The following is a 27,509-nucleotide window of genomic DNA, read 5'->3' on the forward strand; positions in this document are numbered from 1 at the left end:
TTTAGACCATATTCACTTTTAAGTTTAATAGATTTCATATATGATTGGCACTTGTTGGCACTTAGCATGATTTGTTGATGTCGAATATTGTCCACACGTCTTCACAATAATTTTCCCTATATCACACTACCTCTTCCTCTACCCACAGAAATATTTCATTCACCTTCTGCCTCTTCCTGAAAAAATCATTCTTCCTATTCCCACAAAAATATTTCATTCGCCTTCCTCCTTTTCCTTCAAAAATAATTCTTTCACAGGAGAAGATACAGAAATATTTCATTCCCCTTCTAACTCTTCATCCAAAAATAAAAATAGTTTATTCCCTAGAGAAAATTAAAAATTCAGATGTGTTTTCATGCATCTCGCCTCTTTTTTCCAGATATGAGGAAACCCTGCTTATGGAAGCGGTATCTAGAATATTTTTCAGATATAACAACATAATCATGTCATGTGACTAAAACCTGAGTGAGGAGGTTATCATTAAACCCTCTCAACCACAAAGGATATCAACTACCCAGGATATACATCATTGACTGATACATCCTGCCTTTTCTTGCCTCTTCCTCTTCCCTTTTAGGCTGAAATAATTCATACGCCTCCTGCCTCTTCCTCTTCCTGCAAAAATAATTCATAAATTTTGATAAAGACATACAAATTGAGAGTAAGACAGACAAAGCAGGTAAACTAGCAAATTGACTCACCAAATTGAGATGCCAGACACATACAGGTCAGTAAACGAAAATCTGTCTGGGTAAAATTATATGGTTTCTTAGTATCGTATTATATTAAATAAAAATGTTCTATGAAAATTCTATTCATAGTTGTTGAGCAAGAAAAAAATGTTATATGAAAATGCTATTCATATCTATTTGTCACATTGCTAAATTTATGGTCACTGGATGGAGTAGTTACGTAGAAGATTTCTGACCATCTTTTCATTTTATTTATGCTATCCATGAAGCCATAATGTGCACATTGGTTACTCCCAAGCTTGACGCATAGTCCAAATACAAGCTCTAACGTAAGCCTCTAACTAAACTTCATTAGCTTGTATTGTTTCGTTACAAGGCCAAGCCTCCGCCAGATGGGAAATTACTTAGAAAATTACTTGGAATTAACAAGACCATTTATTTTTATAAAATGTCTCAATTATGCTTGTTTCGAAGAGATAAGATAAAAAGCATAATGAGTATGTTAGTTTTGACTCTCAATAAGTGAAACCATATAAATTATAGCTTCCCTTTAGTACTTTTTATATGAAGACATTCTAAATCCCACAAAGGAAAGAGGAAATAGTTTGGTTTTTCTCGTAAAGTTATTTTTTGTATTTAGATTTTTTTGTATTCTGCTAGCTATCAACATGTGCTCCAAATATGATAGTTCTGTCATATGATTTTATAATAAATACATATGGAGTTTTGCCAATTCTTCATATTGAGTATCTTTATGAGGAATTTCTATCTATTTATTTTGGATATGATGGATATTTCTCTCCATAAAGATAGCTAAATATAAGTTTGTCAAACCATGTTTTATTGCTTATGCTCCCACATGTTAATATGGAGCAAGAAGATGACTAATTCAACTCATAATTAGACCAAAGGCCTGATCAAGGAGGGAAATGCATGGGCATGTTGGACAAAGATTTATTATGTTTGAATCTGGGCATGAGTCTCAGCACAATTTTTGGCCCACTGTTAAACAAAATGCAAAGGGAGTAATGAATGTGACTCACCTTAGAGAAGAAGCCTCTAGTAGAAGACCCTGCCCAAGAAGGTTGCACATGGAGTATGAACTTGTGGTTTTGGAGAAGCTCATGAATAAAAAATAACCTACAAATAGTAAAGCTCTAGTTTGTAATTATAAGTTGTGCCTGCATAAGGAGTAGTCCAAGAGGTTAGTAGCACAGATATTTCCTACTAAATCTTCTGGTTTGGTTCCCAATTCCTTTTGATGAGATGTATTAAATTTTACATATGAGTTTATTAGAGGGACCAGTGTACTAAAATATCATTCACTAGTGAAAAAAATTCACTTGAGTTGTGCACATTCTAATGTGGGAAAAAATCACTCAGTTTCCAGTGAAATTTTATTTAGAAAAAAATTAACAAGATCTCCAAAGTGGAGTAGAACCCAACCTATGTGGCATGAGGTGATTGAATTCCATTCATCGCACAATCAAATATAATTCTTCTTCACAACATTGTAACTACATATGTGCTTGGATGCTTTACAGAATCTGCAAAAGTTGAAATCCTCGGGCATAGAAAAGTTGAGCTGAATCCCATATGACCATTCCCTAGGGTTAGTGATGGGAACCGAATTGTAAGCAGTGGCGTAAGAGTAGCACTAAGGCACGGGTGATTGAGGGAGCCAATGGAGGAATAAGGGATCCCACAACAGGGCGTGGGCCTTGGTAGCTCTGTTCTTCCTTCCAACTAAATCCAAGAATGAATGGTAGCAACACAGGTACGGGGACACGAAGTGAGAGGATATCGTCTCACTGTGGACAAGTGGTCAGAGGATGGACCCATGTCGTGGTGTAGTTGTGAACGTGTTCGTCTAGAGTACCATGTGTCCAAGTTGTGCCACCTAAAATAACATTTGTCACCTAAATAATGTCTAAAAGTAATCTAAGATTTTGTAATTTATGTTTAAAAGTGATTTAGCGGTCCTTGGAGAAGTCACTACCCCACGACTCATCAGTGATAAGCCACAACATTTAGCTCTATTGATATTGTCTCTTGTATGCAACATAAATTTGTGACAATGACACAAAGCTCTCTCTAATCACTACTGCTCTTGGAATGTCATCATGGTTGTATCTAGATGATTTCGTAGATTTGTAATTCCATTGCACCTTGAGTTGCTTGTTCATAGGTTATATCTATAAATGTGGGCCATTCAAATTTGTAAAATTGTTTCTTATGACAGCATTGCATGCCCCTCCTTGTGTTGACTGCTTGTAACTGGTTACAAAACAGAAGTAATAGCCTAATGTAGCTAGGAAATTGTTTATTTTTAATGGTGACTTGTATTTATCTTCCCTACATAAGATTCATCCTTGGGAAGTTGATACAGAGTTAACTAAAGAAAGAACATATTTAAATGGTGGATAGAAAAAAAAAATCCCTTGTTCTGTAATCATAGGTGTGTTTGAATTTTTTTTATTTTATGCAGATGATGCATGATGTTTATTTCTATGCATGCATAGTCATTTTTCTCTTGAAAGTGTTAGAATTAGTTTTAATGTTTATGAAGTAGAAATATTACTATTAGGCATTGGGTTCCAGAGTTGGAGGATTAGCATCAATAACCTTGTTGCTAAACTACTTGTATTATGTCATCTCTCTTGCTTTCTAATATTTTATCAGTATACAATCCTTTGGTGAGTTTTAGCTCCATATCGAGCAAAGAAATAATTGACCATCTGCAAAAAATAATCCCCTTGCAGAACTCTATAATCTGAGTTGTTGCAGAAACCATGCCATCAACAATATTTCCCAATTTGTATGGCTCTCGTGTTTTAATGAGTTTCCATCGCAAGGACTCGCTCTCTAGGAGACCGATGACTGAGAACTAGAGGGGATCGATGTGATGGTTGGGGCACCACATAAACCTAGGCGTTGGAGCCTATAGGATTAACACTAAACCATATCAGATTCACATCATATTTTTATGTGATTCAACCCTAACAAAATGGAGGTGTTCCCCTTGTTTAGCCATATTCTCAGTTATTGCACCTGAAAGATTGTCCACTGTGCACAATATGCCTAGTCTTATTCTCTTTTGAAATCATCAGTTATTGGAGAATCTTCTATTAAAATCAATAATCAATTCAATGCTAAACATGATGCCCACTGTTTTATTTCATTGACAACTACATTCGAAGCAATCGACTCACAGAAGAGATACCTACAACATTTGTCAATTTAAAGATGATGGGGGCATTGTAAGAAGCTTTATTAATTTTTTGTTGCATGTATGTTACAAATTCAAGATAGCTATAATCAACTAGATGGAGTTTTACAAACTTGGTATATGGTATCTACAAGGATTGTTAAAAACCCATGGAGGCATCCATGTGTGCATCTCATCAAAAGTTGGTATTGCCTATTTTTTGAAAGATTCTTCCCAGATATATTTCTTGGCTCATGGCCTTACATTTTCTGCCTCAAATCAATACCAATTGAACACCTCAATCTCAGGAACATAAATATGCCTCCTTGGACCAAAGAACTTTTGAGATTTCTACACTATTATATTTTGCAGGAATTTTCCATCTTTCTAGTAAAGAAACTCGAAGAAACAAACTTTGAAACTTGAACCCAAAAACAAACTAACCTCTTATGTCCTACTTGGAATTATTTTTTATGAACAAGAGTTATCATTTTACACTATTCTTGCCTCTTAGACTATGCTCCTCAACTCCAACAATGACTTATGTCACCTAGCAATATTTCCCATCCAAAAAAATCTTCCCAATACCATGGTTTTCCCTCACAATCCCAACTGAAACATGGACATCATGTCCTGCACCATTTTAGCTTAGAAATCATTTTGTTGTTTTGTTTGTACAATTAGCAAATCTATTAGGAACTTGTTATGAACAAGAGTTATCATTTTGCACTATTCCTGCCTCTTAGACTATGCTCCTCACCTCCAACAATGACTTATGTCACCTGGCGATATTTCCCATCCAGAAAAATCTTCCCAATACCATGGTTTTCTCTCACAATCCCAGCTGAAACATGGACATCATGTCTTGCATCATTTTAGCTTAGAAATCATTTTTTTGTTTTGTTTGTACAATTAGCAAATCTATTAGGAACTTGTTGTCTTGGCACTATCTTTCTTGCATCTTATTTTCTAGGATCTAAATGATATTGTAGACTTGGGAAGAGAGTTTCAACTTTGAAAATTTGCAAATGGTTTGGTCAAAATTTGAAAATTTGAAAATGTCTGTAGTTTTTTAATATCAAAATTAATCTACAGCTCAACTGTATATTGTGGTTTTGTTGTATACTACAGGTTTTGATCCACGGTAGAAAATCTCTCTAGAAATTATGTAGGTGCATGGTATCGTGGCCGAGATTCTATGGATCAGACGAGCAATAGAATCCATGTGTTAACAGTGTAATCATCATAATCATAATGTACACTAGAATCCATGTGTTGACAGTGTAATCACCATAATCATAATCTATGGACTAGTTTAATAGTCCAATCAACATGGCCATTATGTTTGGGAAAGAAATTTGTTTTTGATTTCTTGTCCATACTATGATCACTAACAATCTTAACATTCATCTTGCAACTTTGTGGGCTTTTGGGCTTGGGTAGATATTGTGAAGCATTGTTTGAGTGGGATATTGTGAAGCATTGTTGGATAGCGATCATGTATCTTCCTTTTGGTGTTGCACTTCATTACTTATAAAATGGAGCGTTTTCAGTGGTCCACACATATATTTCCTTGAGTGCCACTTTGACTGCTTTTCTCCCATCTATGGTTTAAAAAATATTTACCCCAAGTAACACACGATTTTTTTATGCATTTCTCAATAACTCATTGTCCTTTCATTTATTTTCATATCAAGTCCATGCAAATTCAATGCTATTGCCTATGCTACTAGCAAGCCTTTTGATTCTTGAAGAACCTTTTCTTTTCAAGTGTCTGACAATCAATTCCATGTTGTCCATGTACCCTCCTCTTCATCATGACGGATTGAACACGTGTTATATAGCTTTGCTATATCTATAACAAAATGTAGGTCTATGGCATCCATGGCTATGATCTGCCTCATTGTCCATTTTGGGCATGCCCTGCAAGTGTAACATTCCATGACACCACATCCTTTATTGGAAAACCATCAAATAATTCACATGTAATCTCCATACACCTTCATTTTGTAGACATGGCCACAAGGGCAGTTTTGACACATACATCTGATTCCAATGAACTTGTTACCACATAGTTATAAACGTCCTTCTCCAGTTACAGAGCCACTAGGTTAGTACATGCAGAAAGAACACTCAAAATGGTTACCTTATTGGGTTTAACATTTGTCAATTGCATTTCATGGAAAAGTTTCAAATCCTCATTGGCCTCTCCATTTCGCATATACCCTACAATTATTGTAGTCCATGAAACCATATTTCTCTGATGAATTTTTTCAAATAGTATGCATGCAATATCTATGCTTTTGCCTCTAAAATACATGTCAATGAGGGCAGTTTGTACAGCAATGTTCATTTCAAATCCAATTTTAATTATGTAGGCATGTATCCATTTACCTTGTTGCAGATCTGATAAATTGGAATACCCTGAAAGTAAGCTCACAATGTTAGTTGTGTCAGATTTGGTACCTGTCACTTGAATTTTATGAAAGAGATCCCATGTGTTTTCTACCCATCCAATCTACCCATACTTCCATCATACTCCATGTCACAAAAATTCTTTCAAGCATTTCATCACATAGCTACTGTGTGATCTCTATATTGCACATAAACAAGGAATCACTATAGTTTTACCCCTCGTCATTGTGCTCTTGTATCTGTTACAGCTAAAAAAGGAACTGATTTTCTCCTTGAAAATTCTAATCTAAACATATATCCTCTTTGTCATCTCAGTGAAACTTGGTCCATGCATTGGGGAAGACTAAATACCCTGATTCATACATATATTGGAAAAACTTTGAAGAAGAATACCATTTCTTTTGTCAGTTTACTGCAAATCTAATTGCAATGAATCATGCAGATTTCATTATCACTAGCACATATCAAGAGATTGCAAGATGGTCTGAGCACATATCAAGGGATTTCAGGAAGATCTGATATTTTCCTCCTATAAAGAGCGTCTAGAAACTTTTATTTAGTTTCTGATTTTGAATCTGCTCAATTATTATGGTGTTTCTCAAGGTTGTATTTTGAGTATGGAAAATCTGAAGAAAAAAAATATCGATATTTATTTAAAAAAAATTGAATCAATTGGAAGTAATCACTATTGTTAATACACACTATAACTATATAACTTTGTTGCTGCAACAAGGATACTATTGGACAGGATGAAAGAAAGAACATTGTTTCTCCTGGAGCAGGCAGGTAGATTAATTTCCCCTACATAGAAAAAGCAGCATCGCCTTTATTTCCCTTACCCTTATATAGAGAAGCAACAGCACCTTACTACTTTACATGTTTCAATTGAGGAACTGTTGTAGGTGCGTTATTTGTATTGGGCAAAGATAAAACTATTTATTCATTAACCCAATGATGATAATTCATATCCCATTTATGGTCTTCTTTGGAAGCTTAACTTTGACCACAATTTATTGATCTTTTAGTGTATTGAAATTAATCTTTTCTAGTAAGAATGTCTAAGATATTAGTAGATTTCCCATTTCTGTGCATTCACTATTTGTGACAGGTCCATAACAGGTACTTGGGTCCGTAAGGCTAAGTTTCTGGTTCAACAGGATTAATCATGAAGTCCCGACTTCTAAGTATATCACTACATGTACAAAGTTGGAGGAGGTTTTTTTTCTTTATATGAAGTAGTCATTTGTTTCATGCTTGCAATGTTTCTTCATATTGGGAAAAGGAGGCAGTAGAGAGTACAATTTCATATGATTGAGTAGAAATAACTGGTATTGTCTCATCAAAGACTGAATTGATAACTCTTATTGTGGATGCTAGGTTTAGTTATCTGCTACATATCTCTCCTTGCCTTTATGTTCTCATTGTTGCTCCTATTTTTGAAACATAAACAATTCTTATTTTCTTCTGCTATTGTTTCTCAAAGGTTATCAAGATATTTTAATGCTTTTATTCACTTTGATACATGGAATATCTCTACCAGTAAAATTCATAATAAAAGTGGAAAATTGATAATAGAAATGGAGAAAGTTTTTCAAACTTCTAAAGTATTATCTAGCAATTGTTGAGAGGGAGAAACTGGCTAGGGGGGCACTTCAAAAATCAAACAAATTGGGTGTTCATTCATAATCATAAGTCATTGTAGCTCTTTGAAGTAGTTTTGAAAAGATTCCCAAAAATGAGTGGTTTCTGATATTTTTGGGATTCCCACACAACATAAGAACTCATAGTCAAGACAATTAATTTGATCACACAAGGTTGCTGATTTGAAAAAATTGAAATTCATGCATTTTTTAATGTTTGCCTGGTCTTTATTGAATCCGTCTATGTTTTCCTTACTTGTTCCTTTATTTAGATTTTATTTTTTACCCTAATCAATTTATTCCCAGATCCATGATTTGCAACAATGGTTTGAATTTGCAATCACCATATCTTTTGGAAGCTTTAGGTTTTTATTTAGGCATATTATGAGCTTATATTACATTTGATTCTTGAATTAAGGCCTCTTTTTCTCAATTTTTCATAAGGGGGTTTTCTATAACCATAGGTTTTTACTTGGCCATTTGGTTTTTAAAGTGAATTGATTTTGGATGGGTATCTAATCTATTTTAAGAAACAATTTAGTGTCTTTCACTGAAAAGATATTGTTTCCTAGATGTGAACAAGCATAATGGCAAAAACGATGTTGTCTAGAAGCTTAAAATTAAGAAAACAAAATGGCCATAAAGGAGTGGGGGTTGTATGGATATAATGCACATTGTTCAGTTTCCACTTTGAATACAAGGGAAGTGAATAAAAGATCTATTGACGGGCAATTTGATCGATCTTTAACTAGCCAAAAGATTCTCAGTAGTGATCCTTGTTGGAAAGGCAGAGGAGACAAAACACAATTCACACATAAAACATGAGTTGTTTCTCTTCTATTGATCACACAAAACATGATGATTACAATGAACCCGGTGAAGGGTATTTAAACCTTTTTGACTAGCTAACTGCCTAAAATATCTTGACATGCAACTACATGCAATCACACACTCAAAGTTGTTTATCACTTAACTTGACTTGACTCAACATTCAAACACTCAATCATGCAATCACTTAGTTAACTGACTCTTTATGTTTATCTAACTCCCCATGCAGGAGTAATTATCTTATTTTAACACTGCCCCTTAATTACGACTGCTAAACTAAAACATGACTCATGACAACTCAAACATGCTTGCTGGTCTATGTCTTATCTATGCTTACAACACCCAAGTTTCTTCTATGAAACTCAAACACATCTTCTTCTAATGACTTAGTAAATATATCAGCCAATTGATCACTAGATTTACAAGGCTTCAAGTGAACTTCTCCATTGCTCACAATTTCTCTAATAAAGTGATATCTAGTATAAATATGCTTGCTCTTCTGATGAAACACACTATTCTTGGATAGTGCAATCGTTGAGGTGTTGTCACACTATATTGTTGTTGATCCTTGTTGTTTCTGCTTGATTCCATCAAGTACTCTTCTTAACCACACTGCTTGACATGCTACTAATGTTGCTGCTACATATTCTTCTTCTGCTGACGAAAGTGTCACAATGGTCTGCTTCTTAGATGCCCATGAAATCACACCTGAACCAAGGTGGAACACAAAACCAGAAGTGCTCTTCCTATCATCCAAACTGCCTGCAAAATCGCTATCTGTGTATCCAATCAAATCCTTCTTTTCTGTGCTTGCATACATTATGCCACAATCTCTAGTTCCTGCTATGTATCTCAGAATTCATTTTCCTGCACTCTAATGTGTGTCTTTTGGAGTCTCCATAAATCTGGAAATCAAACTCACTCCTTGCATGATATCTGGTCTTGTAGCTGTGAGATACATGAGGCTACCAACCAATCTTTTGAATAAAGTTGGATTGACATCTAATCCTTCATCATCCTTGCTTAACTTTGTACCTGTTGCAATTGGTGTAGGGACAGGTTTGCAATTTTCCATCCTGAATCTTTTCAACAAATCTTTGGAATATTTATTTTGACAAATAAAAATTCCTTTTTCAGATTGCTCAACTTCTATGCCAAGAAAATATTTCATGAGACCAAGATCTGTCATCTCAAATTCTTTCATCATGGCTGCTTTAAATTCATCTATGTCAAAATCACCTGTAAAAATCATGTCATCAACATATAAGCAAACAATCAAAATCTGTCCATGCTCATTTACCTTTGTGTACAAGGTAGGCTCAATGTTGCTTCTGCAAAATCCATTCTTGATCATGTAACTGTCAATTCTGCTATACCAAGCTCTAGGCACTTGCTTCAGTCCATAGAGCGCTTTCTTCAACCTATAAAATTTGTCTTCATTACTTTCAACTTCATATCCTGGAGGTTGCTGCACATAAATTTCTTCTTCTAGAATTCCATTCAAGAAGGTTGATTTCACATCCATCTGATATACTTTCCACTTGTTCTGAGCTACTGTGGCTAGAACTGCTCTTACAGTATCCAATCTAGCTACCGGAGCAAACGTTTCTCCAAAGTCTATTCCTAGTTGCTGCGAGAATCCTTTTGCTACAAGTCTTGCTTTAAATCTGTCAATTTCACCTTTCTCATTCAACTTTGTCTTGTACACCCACTTCACACCAATGAGATTTTTGTCCTTTGGTAAATCAACCAAATCCCATGTATCATTCTTTTCAATAGCTTCAATTTCTTCATCCATGGCTTGCACCCAATTTTCATCTCTGATTGCTTCTTCAAACGAAGAAGGTTGGAATGACAACAATGCAAAATTTGAACTAACATCCAAATCATCATAAATATCTTTCAAACTTCTCATCTTTCTCTTACCATTGCTTGATTCATCACCTGATTGATTGCTGGGAGAATCTTGATCTGTTGATCTGCTTGAGGATCCATGCTGCTCTGAAAATCTTGGAGTCCTTATTGGTGTGTCTCTGTTTGGTGTCTTCACCTGTGATTCTTGCTGCTCCTTTTCTGCTACATCATCTTCTTCCATCAGTGGCACTTGTGCATCAACTGTTTTGTCTACAGTTCCATTCCATGACTTGTGTTCCTTGAACACAACATCTCTGCTAATTATGGTCTTCTTTGTGATAGGGTTATACAATTTGTAATCTTTTGATTGCTCGCTATAACCAATGACTATGCATTTTTCACTTTTATCATCCAATTTTCCTCTTCACTCCTTAGGCACATATGCATAAGCTACACATCCAAATAATCTAAGATGAGATACGTTGCAATACATACCTGACCATGCTTGTTATGGTACTCTATTCATTACACTCTTTGTAGGAGATCTGTAGATCACATAAATATTACATGCAACTGCTTCTGCCCAATACTCATTAGACAATTTTCTTCCCTTCAACATGCTTCTTACCATGTTCATAATTGTCCTGTTTTTTCTCTCTGCTACACCATTCTACTGCGGTGTGTACCTAGCTGTAAACTGTCTTCTGATCCCATGTTGTTTGCAGTAATCATGAAATTCCTTTGAGTCATATTCTCCACCACGATCTGACCTCAATACCATGATCTATCGATCACTTTGGTTCTCTACTAAAGATTTGAATTCTTTGAACTTTGCAAAAGTTTTATACTTATGCTTCAAGAAGTAAACCCAAGTCTTTCTATTGTAGTCATCAATGAAAGTGAGGAAGTAGCAACTTCCACCAATCAACTGTGTCCTCATAGGTCCACACAAGTCTGTATGCACTAGCTCAAGAGGTTTCTTTGCTCTGTATGCAACTCCCTTTGGAAAACTTTCATAGTGTTGTTTTCCCAAGATGCAACACTCACAAGTACTAGTAGGCTCTTTGATGGGAGGTAATCCTCTAACCATCTGTTTCTGTTGCAACAATCTTAAACCAGAAAAGTGCAAGTGTCCAAATCGAAAGTTCCATAACCAATAATCATCAGAACATGCAACTGTAAAAGAACTCACCTGACCACTGTAATTCAAAATGAGAGGAAAGAGTCTGTTCCTCGTCATCTGCACCTTTGCTATCAGTTGCTTTCTTGGGGGCTTGTCATATATAACAACTTCTTGACCTTGAAAGATAACTCTGTATCCTTTCTGTGTCAATTGACCAACACTTAACAAATTATGTTTGAGACTAGGAACATAATATACCTCTGAGATTGTCTTCGGCTCCCCCTGCTTGGTCAGAATGTTGACCACTCCTTTGCCATCTACTTCCATAGTCTTGTCAGTCCCCAACTTTACCTCTGTTTTCACAGATTGATCGAAATTTGCAACCAAATCCTTGTTGCCTGTCATGTGGTTACTGCAACCACTGTCTAATAGCCACACACTAGCAAAAGGTTCATGCATGGTATGGCAAGCTAGGAACATGGAGTTAGTACTCTCTGTAGTGACATTAGCTCTCTGGTTCCCTTGATCAACTATTTTCTTCCTGCAATCACGAGCATAATGACCAAATTGTTGTTGGGAAAAGTATCTACTCAGAACGCCCCTATCCCACTCTAAGGTGTGACAGTGCCTTAGCAACAAACAAGGAAAACTATTTTCGTATTCTTCTTTATGAAATGTAAACGAAGAGGAAGGATGAACTAACCTGTGTCTTGCGCTAGTTTGTTGATCCAATCGCTCTCCTCTTTGTTTGCTTCCTGCTACCTACTCCCTTACTTGCCCAGCTTCACCAAGTTCCTGCAAGATCACAGAAGAGGAAAACTACACAAAGACATAGATTTACATTCATAAATAGCTTAGGATCAAATTTAAGCTAAACATGCAAATATAACAAAACATCATTGATACACAAGCATGTAGGAGAAACTCAAATAGTTTTATTGATATAATAAGAAGATCCAGGAGGAGATACAACCAAGTGAGTCCCGATCCAGCATCTACCTCCCAGCAAAGGAATCCCTTCTTCACCTCCAACAAAGCATAAATCACCCAATGCACTAATCTCAATCTCAAAACCAACAACGATTCTCTGCAAAGTACAAAATTCCAGCCTCCTAGATCTCTGGGATGAGGGATCCATATATAGATGTAAGCAGAGAGGATGAGTCAGCTTATGTTTTGACTTGTGGCTTCTCTCTGTCAGTTCTTGCTTCCACTTGGAGGTTGAGAGCCTCTTACTCATCCTTGGTCGAACTCAGTGAGGCAAGTGTCATTGAGGAAGATTCTGGAAGCTTCCATTGTCTGTCCACCTCGCGGAATGACACTGCCATTTGGCATTTCCCGCTCAGCGCACCCTGGTAGTGCATTTAGGTGCGTTGCAACGCACCTAGCTAGTGTACTGGGGTGCTATGCAACGCAGGCAGCTAGTGGAGCACTTGAAATGATCCTATTTTGACTGATTCTGAGTAGTTTTTGGTGGAGAACTTCTGGGAGAAGCTGTCATTGGTTGACCTTGTTCCTTTAGGGGTAGGAACAACACTTTTAGGGACTTTGGATCCCTTGGATTATGGACATTTCATGCTTAAAGCTTGTAAGGCACAAAAATGTCTATAACAGTTGCCCCCTAAAGTATGAGGCCGTTTATCGGGTGAAATGCTTTATTAGGAGGATCTGAAGTTCTTTCAATGCTGGGAGGAGACCTGTAATAAGATACAATACAATACATCATCTTCATACTATTTTCATGATCTAGCTGAGGCGGGCATTCCCATGCTCAGCTTTATAAATTCATTTTGATGTGCATAGGACAGACAATCATCTGATGGTAGACTGATGATTCTGATGAAGTCATCATCCTTTTGGTAGGATGATTATCTGTGCTGCAATGCTGTACATGTCAATGTTTTTATTTTTCCTGAATATATATCGCAGCCCGGATGGATGAAACTAGATCCGGGGTCTTCAATCTCGTCCGATCTTCACTCGAAGTACAAGTCGATCCATGTGAGAAATGTTTTGAAGTCGAACATGGAAAGACATCGCTTGATTACCAGTCAATGATGTAAACTGTTAACAAGCGCGAGAGGAATCACCGATAATGATAATGACCCTCAAGGTACTGGAGTACAATTCACATGGTGTGAATAAAGGACTTTCGGTCGAAGGTCATTGATGTATACCTGTCGCCAGAAGTGAGAAACTTGCCATTGAGGCATGCAAGCTTCAAAGTACTGAAGGGGTGTTCCTAGATCAACTTCTTCGATAATGAGCTGATGTCAACAAGAAGCGATCCATCAAAGGAGGGCCTTGATGAATCCCACATCAATGACACGGAACGGAGCAAATGATTTTGATGGAGGTGGAAACGATCTGATGATATATGGTTCAGGGTGGCGGTCATAAAGAATGAAGTATAATGTATGGTAGTGGATGGGACACGGGTGACTTCTCTGGATGACTTCTCTTGAACATGTCGGTGACACTTATATGATGGATTGGTAGCATTTACCCCAAAGGTGGATGGTATGGCGAGACCATGGTGATGTGACCGGTGAATGAAACAACCCAACCCGACTCAGGCACGGAGTGGAAGTGTCATGTTCAAGAGCGACTTGCTACCAATAAAGATTCTTTGAGTTTCTTCCCAATTTTTCCCCAGTCATTACTGACTAGTACCTCTTTATTTTTGTCAAGCTTGAGGAGGATAACATATGCTTGTTCTATAATTTGCCCTTCGGGCAAACCCATCGCTATGTTTTAACGAGCCTAGCGATAGTGAAACTCGTTCTCGTCTAAAGACAAGTTTGTCACTATTAATGTTTTTAACGAGTTTAACGACAAAGACAACTCGGTCATTTTCATTTTTAGAGAGTCTGAAAAGGAACGTAAAGGTAACTCCGGAAGTCCTTTTTCATCATCTAATCCCTTAAGTCCGAAAAAGTATAAAACAATACAGAAGAGATGAATTTTCGATAGTTTTAACGAGCCGAACAAAACAAGCGCTCGATCTTTTTGTGCAATAATCCCTCAGGTCCAAAAAGATTAAAATCTAGAGGAGGGATAGCACTTCCGGTCGCTTTAACGAGCTGGAAGGCCAAAACTCGGCAATCTTTTCATATTTTACGAGTCAGATGAAAAGAGCTTAAAGAAGACTCGTCTTTTGAGGAACGAGTGATACAAGGGGTAGCAGCTGATTCCAGGTAAGGGTTGGAATTTTCCAAGCACGGCAGTGTCACGAGGATGGCTAGTGAAATCACTCTTCGCAGCTGTTCCTCAAAATGGGTAAACAATCAAATGGAGGTGAATGATTGGCCAAATGAAAAGTGGAGGTGATGGTGTAAACACGACCAAGGCTTTAATGGCTGATAATGTTACATTCACGGTGGTTATTTACCGGAGGATAGTTCATTTTTTAACGAGCTTAAACGCGGATTGAAACACTTGCTCGGTCTTATGTTTATTTTTTAACGAGCATGAACTATGTGCTAAAACTGCTCGATCTTATGTTTATTTTTTAACGAGCATGAACTATGTGCTAAAACTGCTCGATAACATGGTCTAATTTTGATTCTTTACCATAAATAGCTTCGTCCTTTCAAAGATAGTACTGTACTTTCAATTGCTTCATCAAACTAGTTAGAAATGAACAACATTTGCTTGAAAATGAGATTAAAACGCTAATATTTTACTTTGAACTACGTAAAAAGCAATTAAAAAGTGTTTTTACCTCTCATTTTACCATTTCATTTGAACTTGGTTTGTTGGAGCTTTGGAGGTGCCTCTTCCCCCTTGATTTTCATCAGCTGATTCCAGGAGATTCTGTGGACGATTCTCGGCGCCGTCTGGACCAGGTAGGAGCTATACCTGAGCTCTTTCATTTCATGGTTTCCTTTCTGCATTCTGTGCTTCATTCTCTGTTTTTCTGAGCCCCTGGGGTTTGATGGGTTCGTTCTGCCATCAACGCACCCTGGGCATATCGAAACCTACGCTGAATGTTGACCATTATGAAGGCAGTTTGACATTCAACGCAGGTGGAACACTGTGCAGGTGCGTTGGGCGCAGAAAAGGAATTTGTTGCACAGTTTTTGATGAAAATTTTTGCCTGTTTCTCATCAAAATCAGGATCTAACTCCTCTCTTGTTTGTTTTTCAGAGATCTCGGAGCAAAATGACCCTTACATGGCGAGAATGAGAACATGAAGAAGAGGACATGATTGCCCTACATGATCCGGTTACAGTGAACGCGCTGCGGAACTGTGGCTTGCTGAAGTTCTTCCGCATCTCTAGCATGAGACAGCAGATCAACCTACTGCAGTATTTGCTCGATGCTTGGGATCCTATCAATCAAGTTTTCCAGATTAGGGGAAAATCTATCCCCTTGACTGCAGTAGACATTTACTTCTTGACTGGCTTGTCGAGGTGGGGTGCCCCCATCTCTTTGTCAGGTTCGGCCCGAGGGAGTGACTCTGTGAGAGATTATGTCTGCCAGTATTGCAGGGAAGGATCTCAGCCTAGTAAAGACGGCAAGATCATCATCTGTGATGTCACTGACAGGTCCCTTAGGTCTATCCTGTTTACTTTTGGTAGGATGGCCGGTAGTGCGTCTCTTCATGTAGCCAACAGATCCTATATGCAGCATGCCTTGGAATGCCTCCAACCGAAAATATTCAACTGGTGTGATGCAGTACTTCTTGTGATGAAAAGTCAGTTGACCAAGATAAAGGACGGGAGGTTGAAGAACTTTGGGTTCGGTTCTATTTTGACCGCCTTTGCCTTGGAGAAGATACCACTGATGCAGCCGCAGTACATTGCACTTGACTTACCTTCTCCTACTGAACCACGCATGCAGAGATGGGTTGACCATATGTCTAGGCATGCTGGTCAATCTCAGATTTCTTTTTCTGATACCTTCTTCAGGTGGTTTGATCGTCAGGAGATGGTCTATTCCGAGTATCCATATGTTGGCATGGACTTCCGGGGTGATCCGGATTTAGTACTGCCGGATGGCGAGCAGTGGGGCGCTATTGGTAAAATCTTTGACCATATCACTGTTTATTGTTTTTATTTATAATGTCCTTGTGCTTTATTCTATCAAGACTTTAATCAAACTCATATGTGCATGCAGATGTTGGTCCTGTTCGTCCAGTAGTTCGCTTGAGAGTGCCAGCCGTTGCCCCAGCAGGAGAGGCCGCCGGGAGGGTTATCCTTCGTGACCTTGATGTGGCCGAGACTCTCACAGCTGTGCAGGAGCAGGTTGAGAGCCTTACTCTCGGTATTCCAGATGTGAGGATCGACGAGCTACCTTTGTAGTTACAGCGGCATACTACTGGTGTGCCTAGACGATGGACTCGTCTCTTACGCATGATCGCACAGGCTGTGACTTGCTATCATGAGCATCATTAGACTAGGGTGCCCCCTAGCATTTTGAGTTTTTGGGTCATGTGACCGATTTTGTCTTGGTTACAGAACATTATATGTAAACCATAAACAGCTATATATATATATATATTTTGATTTTCGGGGTTTTATTCTGGTTGAGCTATATGATCCACATGTAAAACATTGATGATGTGTTTCTTTTTATAAATGTTGCAAATGTCTATCTAACACATAGTTTGCTAATGAGTCGGTTAATGTGTTTAAGTTTCTGGAAATATGTTGGTATTGAATCAAATCAAATTGTCTTTCCAAAATCTTAACCCTTAGGAACATGCGATAAATGGCTGGGTTTCGGACAGAATATATACCATTGAGTTGTAGTATTACGAGTTGTGAGTCTAGCCTGACGATTAGTCGGCGTATACCATGGGTAATGGCATCAGAGAGAAGTTCTATCAATGCGCTATACTCAGCGATGTTATTCGTTGATTGACCAATACATACACCTCTGAAACTTACTAACTCGTTGCTTGGATCAAAAATGGCCCAGGCTGCGGAGGACAGGTTCCGCGAACTACGACTCGCTCCGTCGGCATATCCGACACATGTCTCCAAAAAGTTTGACATCTGCAATAAATGTAAAAAGGTGGATTACTCGACCAAAACGAACACTTTAGCGAAAACAAAATACAACAAAAGCATATTGGTCACTATTTAAGCATAGTAACGCTTGAGGTACAACCCATTACGAGGTTGCGCCAGTGGAATTCCGTCATAATCCATTAACTCGTAGGCTCCTTTTGCTAACACTCGTTTAACAATAGAGGGGCCCATCCATAAAGAATTAAATTTACCTGCTCCCAATTTATCGGATTCTTGGTCGCAAAGCAAGACCAAGTCACCTTCTGAGAAGACACGGGGTTTGACATTTTTGTCGTACTGCGCCTTGACTCGTTTCTTATGGGCTTCGTTAGCCAAAGCGGCATCACGACGGGTTTCATCCAATTGGATTAATTCCAAGAAACGGGCCTCTTCTTCTGAAGTTCCGGGGAGGAGATCGATTGCGAGTTTAAGAGACGAGATTTCGCACTGGACTGGTAAGACTGCTTCCAGGCCATATACCAGTTGGAAGGGTGTGAACCCGATCGCATTCCTTACCGATGTTTGGTAAGCCCACAAGGCTGAGTACAGGATTAGGTGCCACCTTCTTTTGTGAACTCCGATCATCCTTTGCAACATACGCTTCAGGATCTTGTTGATCGCTTCAACTTGTCCGTTGGCTTGCGGATAATACGGAGTAGAGCTGTCGTGAGACAATCCTAGTTTGGCAGCTAATTCGAGCATCATGTGATTGCGAAAATGCGATCCATGATCCGTGACTATAGCCCGTGGTACGCTGAATCTGGCGACTACATGATTGAAAAAGAAAAGGGCAGCTGTTTCACCAGTGTTATCTAATGTAGGCATCGCCTCGGCCCATTTGGTAAAATAGTCCACGGCGACTATAATATACCCATGCCCCCCGGTCGAGGTGGGGTTACATGTCATGAAATCGATGCCCCATTTGGCGAACGGCCCAACAGCAATTATTGGTTGTAGAGGTGCGGGTGGTCTTCTGGTTTTGCTATCAAAAATTTGACAAGCATGGCAACTTCTGACTGCGGTTATGCAATCTTTGAACATTGTTGGCCAGAAGTATCCTGCTCGTAAGATTTTTTGTGTTGTAGCATATCCAGATTGATGCCCCCCACAGGCCCCTGAATGACACTCATTCAGGACTTTTTCGGCCTCCTCATGGGTGAGGCACCTTCTCAGAACTGTATCGATACCACGACGGTAAAGTGTATCACCGATGATCATGTAGTCTTTTGCTTGGTATCGTATACGTTTCTGTTCAGAGTGAGAGGTGTTAGGCCTAAACTTTTGGGTTTGGAGATAAATTATTATATCTCCATACCACTCATTGCTTGTAGATATCATAAACAAATTCTCATCCACGATTGATTCTTCGGATGTTTCAGCGTTGGACGACGATGGGAGATCACATAATAATTCTGCAAAAACTAGAGCTTTCTTTGATTTGGATTTTACAAATTCCAGATCAAACTCTTGAAGGATTGCTATCCATTTTGAATATTTGCCCCCCAGCAACTGTCGCGACAATATATAAGTCATGGGTTTGCAATCTGACAAAATGGTAGTTTTCCGGAAGAGGACATAGTGTCGAAATCTTTGTATCGCTTGAACAGCTGCAAGCGCTAGTTTTTCAACATAAGAATATTTGCTTTCTGTATCATTTAAGTTTTTACTTAAATAATATATAGGGTGTTCAATTCCATCGACTTTCTTGAACTAAAACCATTGTGATGGTTGTATCTGTTGCAGCCAGATACAGGTTAAAATCTCTTTGATAATCGAGGGCGTACATTAATGACGCTTTTATTAAGGAATCTTTTAAAGCATCAAAGGAAGCTTGCGCAACCTGATCCCAGACGAAGGGGACCTCCTTTTTCAAAATACGTGTATAACCTTTAGCAAGTTTGACGTAATTTGGAATGAACCTCCTCAGAAAGTTTGCTTTCCCTTGGAGTTTCTGAATCTGAAGCAAATTTGAAGGTGGAGGCAAATTTATGATTTCCTGGACCTTGCACGGGTCGAGACGAATCCCATCCTTGGAAACTACAAAGCCAAGTAAACGACCAAAACCGACGCAAAATACACATTTGTGCGGATTGAGTCGTATCTTGTAGTGTCGGCAACGTGGAAATATCACTCTTAAATGCTGTGGATGATCAGTCCGCTTTCGCGAATGAGTCGGAAGGTCGTCGAGGTATGGTTGAACGATGTTTTTGATGTCGTGGAAGGCATAATTCATTGCCCTCTGAAATGTCGCCCCTGCGTTCTTTAAACCAAAGGGTAATTTTCGATACGCGAATGTGCCCCACGGACAAATGAATGCAGTCTTTGACTGGTCCTGTGGGCGGATATTTATTTGATTATACCCAAAAATCCATCCATGAATGAAAAGATTTCGCATCCAGCGCATTCATCAATTATCTGGTCGATGAAGGGTGTAGGGTAGTTGTCTTTTGGACAAGCTTGATTTACATCCCTATAATCGACACACACTCTAATTGTCCCCTGTTTCTTCATAACAGGGACAATATTCGATACCCAATCGGTTAGAGGAACCGGGTAGATGAAACCAGCATGGAGAAGTTTTTCAACTTCTGCCTTAATGGCAGCGGCTTTCTTGGGGTGCACCTGCCTGAGCCGTTGTCGTACCGGTTTGACATCTGGATACATCTTAATTTCGTGTTCAACGATACTCGAGTCAATGCCTGGCATTTCATCATATGACCAAGCAAAGACATCTCTAAATTCGCGAAAAAGAGTGTTGTATATTTCCAGTTCTGAAGGAGAACAACATTTGCCAACATAAATATTCTCTACAACATCCGTTTTAGTCGAGATATTTATGGCTATAGTCTCTTCAATGTTGGATAAGTTTCGCTCGAAATCCACCGTATTTAAAGTATTTGATAGGAATTCAAAAACTGAAGGATGATAAAGGTCATCTTGAGTATCTTCTTCATAATCCGGAAGAAGGGAACGATGGTGGTAATCATTCCATGGGGCCCCTTCAATCAACATTGATTGTACAATTCCTTCGTCGGTTCCATGCACTCGCGACCAAGGATCTGAAGGGGTACCATATTCTCTAGACCTATCTACCCAAACGCTTGATGAGCGTTGATTCGGGTTTGCCTCCCATGCTAGAAACATTGATTGCTATAATATTTCTACTGGGCTTGGGGGCAAAATCATTGCATGATCCATGCTGATATCGTTTTCTGAGATCTTTGTGGAAGATATCATATTGCAGGTTCCTATTGACGCTACTTCTGCCAAATTGATTGGAGGTGGAAGAGCGAAAGTTCCCATCAGTATAGTATCTTTTAGTAGGCCTACTCCGATATTCTGAAGTGAATGGGGGCTTCCATGGATCATGGGAATGCTTCCTGTAACTTGTGAACCATTGGGGAGGAAGTTTTGTTGGTCAACGATTGTAATCCCCCCTGGAAGGGAAATGCAATCTTTCTAAAATAGGTCGACACAACAGCTGCCATGGCATATATCCACGGTCTTCCTAGTAGGATGTTGTAATCAAGACTCCCATCGATGACTTCAACATCTATTTCTACTGTTTTTCCCCCTAGTTCAACTTTCAAGTTATTTTGGATACCATATGGGGTATATGTCCTTCCGTCGAATGCTTTTAACGTTGTCGAAGATCGCGACAAGGTTGGAGATCCTAAAGTTTTCCAGCAACTCATCGACATAATACATGTAGATGCCCCCTCATCAATAATTGTTAGATGAACAGTTTTGTTGAGGGCTTTCACTTGAACAAGGAAAGCTAGTTGAGTTGGTAACTGAGGATCGTATCCTTTGTGGTCGAAGGATACAAGATTGGAATCCTTAGGATCTATCCCACCAATGGCTGATAACAAAGCCTGCCTTTGGGATGGGCAATTTTGTAAACTTCAAGAGTCGACATAGCGGATGGCGATTGGGCCAAATCTTCCACTATGTTATAATGTTGTGCCGCTCTAGCGCGAGGATTAAATGTCGACTTGTGTACTACTCCCTTCGGCGGTTTTATTGTTAATTCAGGAATGATGGGTGGTACAACTTCTGTCGAAGTTGTTGTCGAACTACTTGGTTGATCTTTATCCTTGTCGTTCGACAGCTGCGGATTCCCGTAATCTTTGTTCCTTGTCAAAATCAAAGCATCATTTTGCTGCTTCGAAATCGACAACATTAGCACTTGAGACAGGGAAGCATTTCCACTATCAACTAGATTTGTTCCTGGATTTGGAAACGGATCAGTTAACACTGCTGAGGTTTTCGAACTTTTAAAGAATTTCTTAAGCTCAGCTTTGTATGGACATTGTGAGGTCCAATGATCCTCATCGCATATCTGACACCCTGAGGGGGGTTTCCTATTTCCAGGAGGGTTTGAAGAAGGTTTTTCAGGAGATGACTCATCCTGTTTCTTCTTCTTCCCTTTGCCTTGTTTCTTCTTGCTTCCTGGTTGTTTGGTTTCTTTGCCTTTATCTGTTGATACGGCATTTACTTCCGAAGCAAGAATTTCGTCTTTTGCATTTTGATCTGAAATCTTACGGGCTTTCTTGGACGTAGCCTTTGTCAATTTCGCGTTTGTCGTGCCAATCACGCCATCGCCGGTGTGAGAGTCATTGTTTGATTTAGGAGGAGGAGGAATTGAGGATTCTGGTCTAGGGGCGTCGGGTATTTTGTCGTAGAGCGTGCCGAAATGAGTATAGATCAAGTCCAGATATTGTGCACGAGCTATAACTTGCTCTTCCGTTATGACTCCCCCCTTTGCCACATCTTCCGTGATGGAAGGTAGTAAAGACTTGATAAACCATTCAACTAATAGCTGATCGGGAACGTACGTTTTTACCATCCTACGACGACGTCGCCACTCGTGTATATGATCAGATATGTGAGTGTCCGTTGTCTATTTGAAGTTGGTGAGGAGTTCCGTTCCCGTTTCATACCTTATCGGTAATTGAAAATGGGTTAAAAAGGTTGTGGCTAAGGTACTGAAGTTGTCGAACGAAGCTCTAGGAAATTCAATATACCATTTTGCCGCTGGACCCGTTAACGTCCTCTGAAAAAGGCGAAGCCTTATAGAATCATCGTTTAGGGTGTTTGATGAACACCATAGATGAAAAGTCATCACGTGATTCGATGGATCTTCACCCGGATTTCCATTAAATTTAGGAATATCTGAAGGAAGTTTATGCGGAATCGCTGGCCACCAAGGGGCGTAAGCAATTGGATCGTTTGTTAACCAGTGTAAATCAGGTAACTCTAAAGTTGCCACGAATGGTAACTGTTGATTCAGGTTAGGTGAAGCATACCCAGGATACGATGGAATCGCCTGAGCAGTTGGCCTTTGCATACCAGCATAATGCAGTTGATGCTGGTATGACTGATACGGATGGTGGACATGACCATTGTAAAACAGTTGATTTTGACCGTTTTGAATGTACGGTTGTCCACTGTTCGCAAAGATCTGCTGCTCAGAACCTTGGTATACTTGTTGGAATTGTGGTTGTTGGTATTGCACCAGCCACGGTTGTGAAGCCATGTGTTGTTGCGCTATACTAACCGTCGGACCAAGGTGTGGGGTAATTGTACCCGTCTGGACCTGTGTCGCCCCACTAGTTGGCGATTGTGGTTGAGTCATACGGTCGAGGGGTTGTTGCATTACAACCTGAGAAATCTGAGGTTGGCATACAACAGGCAGTGTTTGAACCTGTGACACCGTCACAATAGCTGGTGTAGTTGGGATGTTCGACACAGGTACACATTGTTGCATTGAATATACAACCCTTGGTTGTTGGGGTAGTATAGGTACCCAACCACTTGATGTAACTCCAATATAACCTGAATACTGTTGTGAACTCCCGTATGGATATCCTCCCGGAGGTGGTAATGAAAGGGCATACTGCCCCCCATACGGTGGTAATCCGGAACTCAAGGGGATTGTCTGCCCTTGGGGACTGGATTGCCCAAATTGACCTCCAAATGGATCAATTTGTTGAGTCTCAACATAAGAGTTGCCGGATATTATTTCGGAGGAACAAACAGGAACGGACCATACTGTCGAAATAGCCCCTGAGTGGGCTCTTTCTAGCGGTTGAGAGCTAGTTGGGACAGATGGTATGCCGGCGAACATCGTCGAAGTGACGGCAGGGAGTTCTGTTGTCACTGTGTCAGTCGACACAGTCCTAGATGTTGACGGTTGTTCAGACATTTGTAGTCTATCCAAAAGATTACCTAGCGATTCTACAGGAACTTCCGTTGGGGGTAGACTAACTTCTGATGTCGAAGGAAATAGAGTGACCCCGACTCCAAAATGTGTTGGAGTATTTGCTTGCGGATCTTCTATAATTTTTTCTATCGCAATCAAACCAGGTGGAAGGGGAAGACCGTCAAGTCCGTAAAATATTTATGGTGCCGAAGAAGGGGTTGAATCGACAGCGATAGATGTTTGAAGAGCAAGACTCTCCGAACCGGTCGTAGATGGAACTGGTTCAGAAACACAAGTGTTTACTCTCAAACTAGGATCAGTATCACTGTCCCTCTGTGGCTGTTGAACTTCTTCTGTAGAGGCAGGGTTTCCAGAAATGTTTGGAGTAACCGGAATCTCGGATGTTGTTGGAACACTTGTTCTAACTTTAATAGGAGATTTCGAACCGGTTAAACGAGTTCGCTTTGTCCGTACTATTTTCGATTCCGGAGACAAAGACGGTTGACTCGTAAGCCTCCGCGAACGACGGGGTTTCAATTGACTTTCTTCCACTATCAACTAAAATAAAAGGGGGAAGTGTGTTTCCGAATTAAATGAATTTTAGACGCTTTAGACACAACTTGTTTTTTCAATTTTAAAGAGTCGAGAAAAAACAAAAGATGACTCTAGTCTCCTTCGATTTTTAATGAGCCTGAAGTGACAAGTGCTCAAATGGACCTTTTCCGTTAAGGAGTCTGAAAAGGAACGAAAGGGACTGCTCTGGAGATCTAGGTAGAGGGTGTGCCAAACCAATCGCAAAACCGCAGAATATTTTTTAAGGTACGAGCGGTCAATCTTCCCGAATGTTGTGTTCAGTGCATTGCGATCAATAGGGCGGCCGACACGGCTTCCTATGGATAAAGGTTTTATGCCTATAGGGGTCTCCCAATATATACTCGACGGTACGTGAGAGCACAATCCATACTGGCACTTATCGTCTCACAGTGGAGGAATCACCCAACCAACAGTGAGGACAACAGTTACCAGGCTTTACGACGCCAGAACACGTCTCTAGCCTAGACCTCTATGTTGTGCGTTAAGTTACAAAGCGTTGTTAAGTTCATTCAATTTATTTTAGGTTGATCTTTCTTAGAAGTTTGCCTTTTTGGATCACCACGAGATGTAGATGTAATTCCTAAATGCAGTCTAAAGATGATAAGCAAGCTTTTATCTCTTTTCAACAATGAAAATCCTAGCTACAAGGGGAAAAGAAAGACACAATCTTTTCTCAAAGAGCAAAGAGCACACTGTAAATGCACTTTTCCTAAATCAAGCCATACAAACTGTCAAAATGCAAATGCACTTGTGCATGTATTTGTTTTTCACTTTCTTAATATTGATGCCTAAAAAGAAAGTTGTTGTACAAATTTGAATTCGATTTCAAGTGAAAAACACAAACAAGCTTCTTTTCGAAATCAAAAAAGTAGAGACGATTACGACACTTTATGATTTTGAAGTAAACACTTGTTTCGACACTAGAAATTCACAAATTCAAACCAAAGACAAAAGTAAAAGCGTAATCAACTGTCAACAGCAAACAAACTTACTCCTAAGATCAAAACGACACTTACGACAGATCTAGATCTAAGGGCGACAGTATGACTAGTTTACTTTTGCAATGGGAAACTGTAAATGACGTAACAAATACACAAAAACAAATACAGTTTCTTTTATACAACTGAGGCAGAATTAAGGCAAAGAAAAGGGGTTGTCAGATGGGTACACACACTGATAACAAGCTGCAAAAATCAGAGATAAAACTGAACAAAATGAAGCAAAGAACCTCAGCTGCACAGGGCAAAGGCTGATCAGCGCACCTCTTGCACAGAGAAACTGAATTGCAGCGCAGGTAGCCCTCTAGGGACCTGCATTGAAATGCAGAGTCTCTTCATAGAGCCTGCGCTGAAGTAGAAACGAGAATTTTCTCTGGGTTCTAGGTCACGGTTTGCAGTTTAATCTATGGTTTTTGGCCGGATAAAAGCAATCAGTAAGGTACAATCAGAGGGATGATTTAAAGGAGGACTAAGATCTATCACAAAGGGCAATTAGAGCATTTGTGGATCAGCTGTTCAAATCATAAACAAATCCTAGTGAGCGGATTGAAGTAGCAGCTACTTTGCATTTGATAATGGAAAATGCAGTTCGATTGCTACTTCTGTGTTTATGAAACAAACAACAAGAGAAACACAAATAAACTAACTAGACACGATCCCCAGTGGAGTCGCCATTTTGTTGTTGGGAAAAGTATCTACTCAGAACACCCCTATCCCACTCTAAGGTGTGACAGTGCCTTAGCAACAAACAAGGAAAACTATTTTCGTATTCTTCTTTATGAAATGTAAACGAAGAGGAAGGATGAACTAACCCGTGGCTTGCACTAGTTTGTTGATCCAATCGCTCTCCTCTTTGTTTGCTTCCTGCTACCTGCTCCCTTACTTGCCTAGCTTCACCAAGTTCCTGCAAGATCACAGAAGAGGAAAACTACACAAAGACATAGATTTACATTCATAAATAGTTTAGGATCATATTTAAGCTAAACATGCAAATATAACAAAACATCATTGATACACAAGCATGTAGGAGAAACTCAAATAGTTTTATTGATATAATAAGAAGATCCAGGAGGAGATACAACCAAGTGAGTCACGATCCAGCATCTACCTCCCAGCAAAGGAATCCCTTCTTCACCTCCAACAAAGCATAAATCACCCAATGCACTAATCTCAATCTCAAAACCAACAGCAATTCTTTGCAAAGTACAAAATTCCAGCCTCTTGGATCTCTGGGATGAGGGATCCATATATAGATGTAAGCAGAGAGGATGAGTCAGCTTATGTTTTGACTTGTGGCTTCTCTCTGTCAGTTCTTGCTTCCACTTGGAGGTTGAGAGCCTCTTACTCATCCTTGGTCGAACTCAGTGAGGCAAGTGTCATTGAGGAAGATTCTGGAAGCTTCCATTGTCTGTCCACCTCGCAGAATGACACTGCCATTTGGCATTTCTCGCTCAGCGCACCCTGGTAGTGCATTTAGGTGCGTTGCAACGCACCTAGCTAGTGTACTGGGATGCTATGCAACGCAGGCAGCTAGTGGAGCACTTGAAATGATCTTGTTTTGACTGATTCTGAGTAGTTTTTGGTGGAGAACTTCTGGGAGAAGCTGTCATTGGTTGACCTTGTTCCTTTAGGGGTAGGAACAACACTTTTAGGGACTTTGGATCCCTTGGATTATGGACATTTCATGCTTAAAGCTTGTAAGGCACAAAAATGTCTATAACAGTTGCCCCCTAAAGTATGAGGCCGTTTATCGGGTGAAATGCTTTATTAGGAGGATCCGAAGTTCTTTCAATGCTGGGAGGAGACCTGTAATAAGATACAATATAATACATCATCTTCATACTATTTTCATGATCTAGCTGAGGTGGGCATTCCCATGCTCAGCTTTATAAATTCATTTTTATGTGCATAGGACAGACAATCGTCTGATGGTAG

At 39.4% G+C, this 27,509-nt stretch overlaps 1 protein-coding gene across 1 annotated transcript in view; it reads right to left on the bottom strand.

Annotated features, from left to right (window-relative positions):
- Positions 1 to 506: 506 nt before the first annotated feature.
- Positions 507 to 27,509, bottom strand: part of LOC149141719 (peroxidase 66-like) — a 30,001-nt gene continuing 2,998 nt past the window's right edge. The window contains exon 4 of the mRNA XM_089451312.1: positions 507 to 615. Within this exon, the coding sequence (XP_089307438.1) occupies positions 507 to 615 (109 nt within the window). The remainder of the gene's footprint in view (positions 616 to 27,509) is intronic.

Source organism: Pinus tabuliformis, chromosome X (genome assembly GCF_031772625.1).
Source record: "Pinus tabuliformis cultivar Carrire ecotype Pingquan chromosome X, CPIR1, whole genome shotgun sequence".
NCBI classification, from domain to species: domain Eukaryota; kingdom Viridiplantae; phylum Streptophyta; class Pinopsida; order Pinales; family Pinaceae; genus Pinus; species Pinus tabuliformis.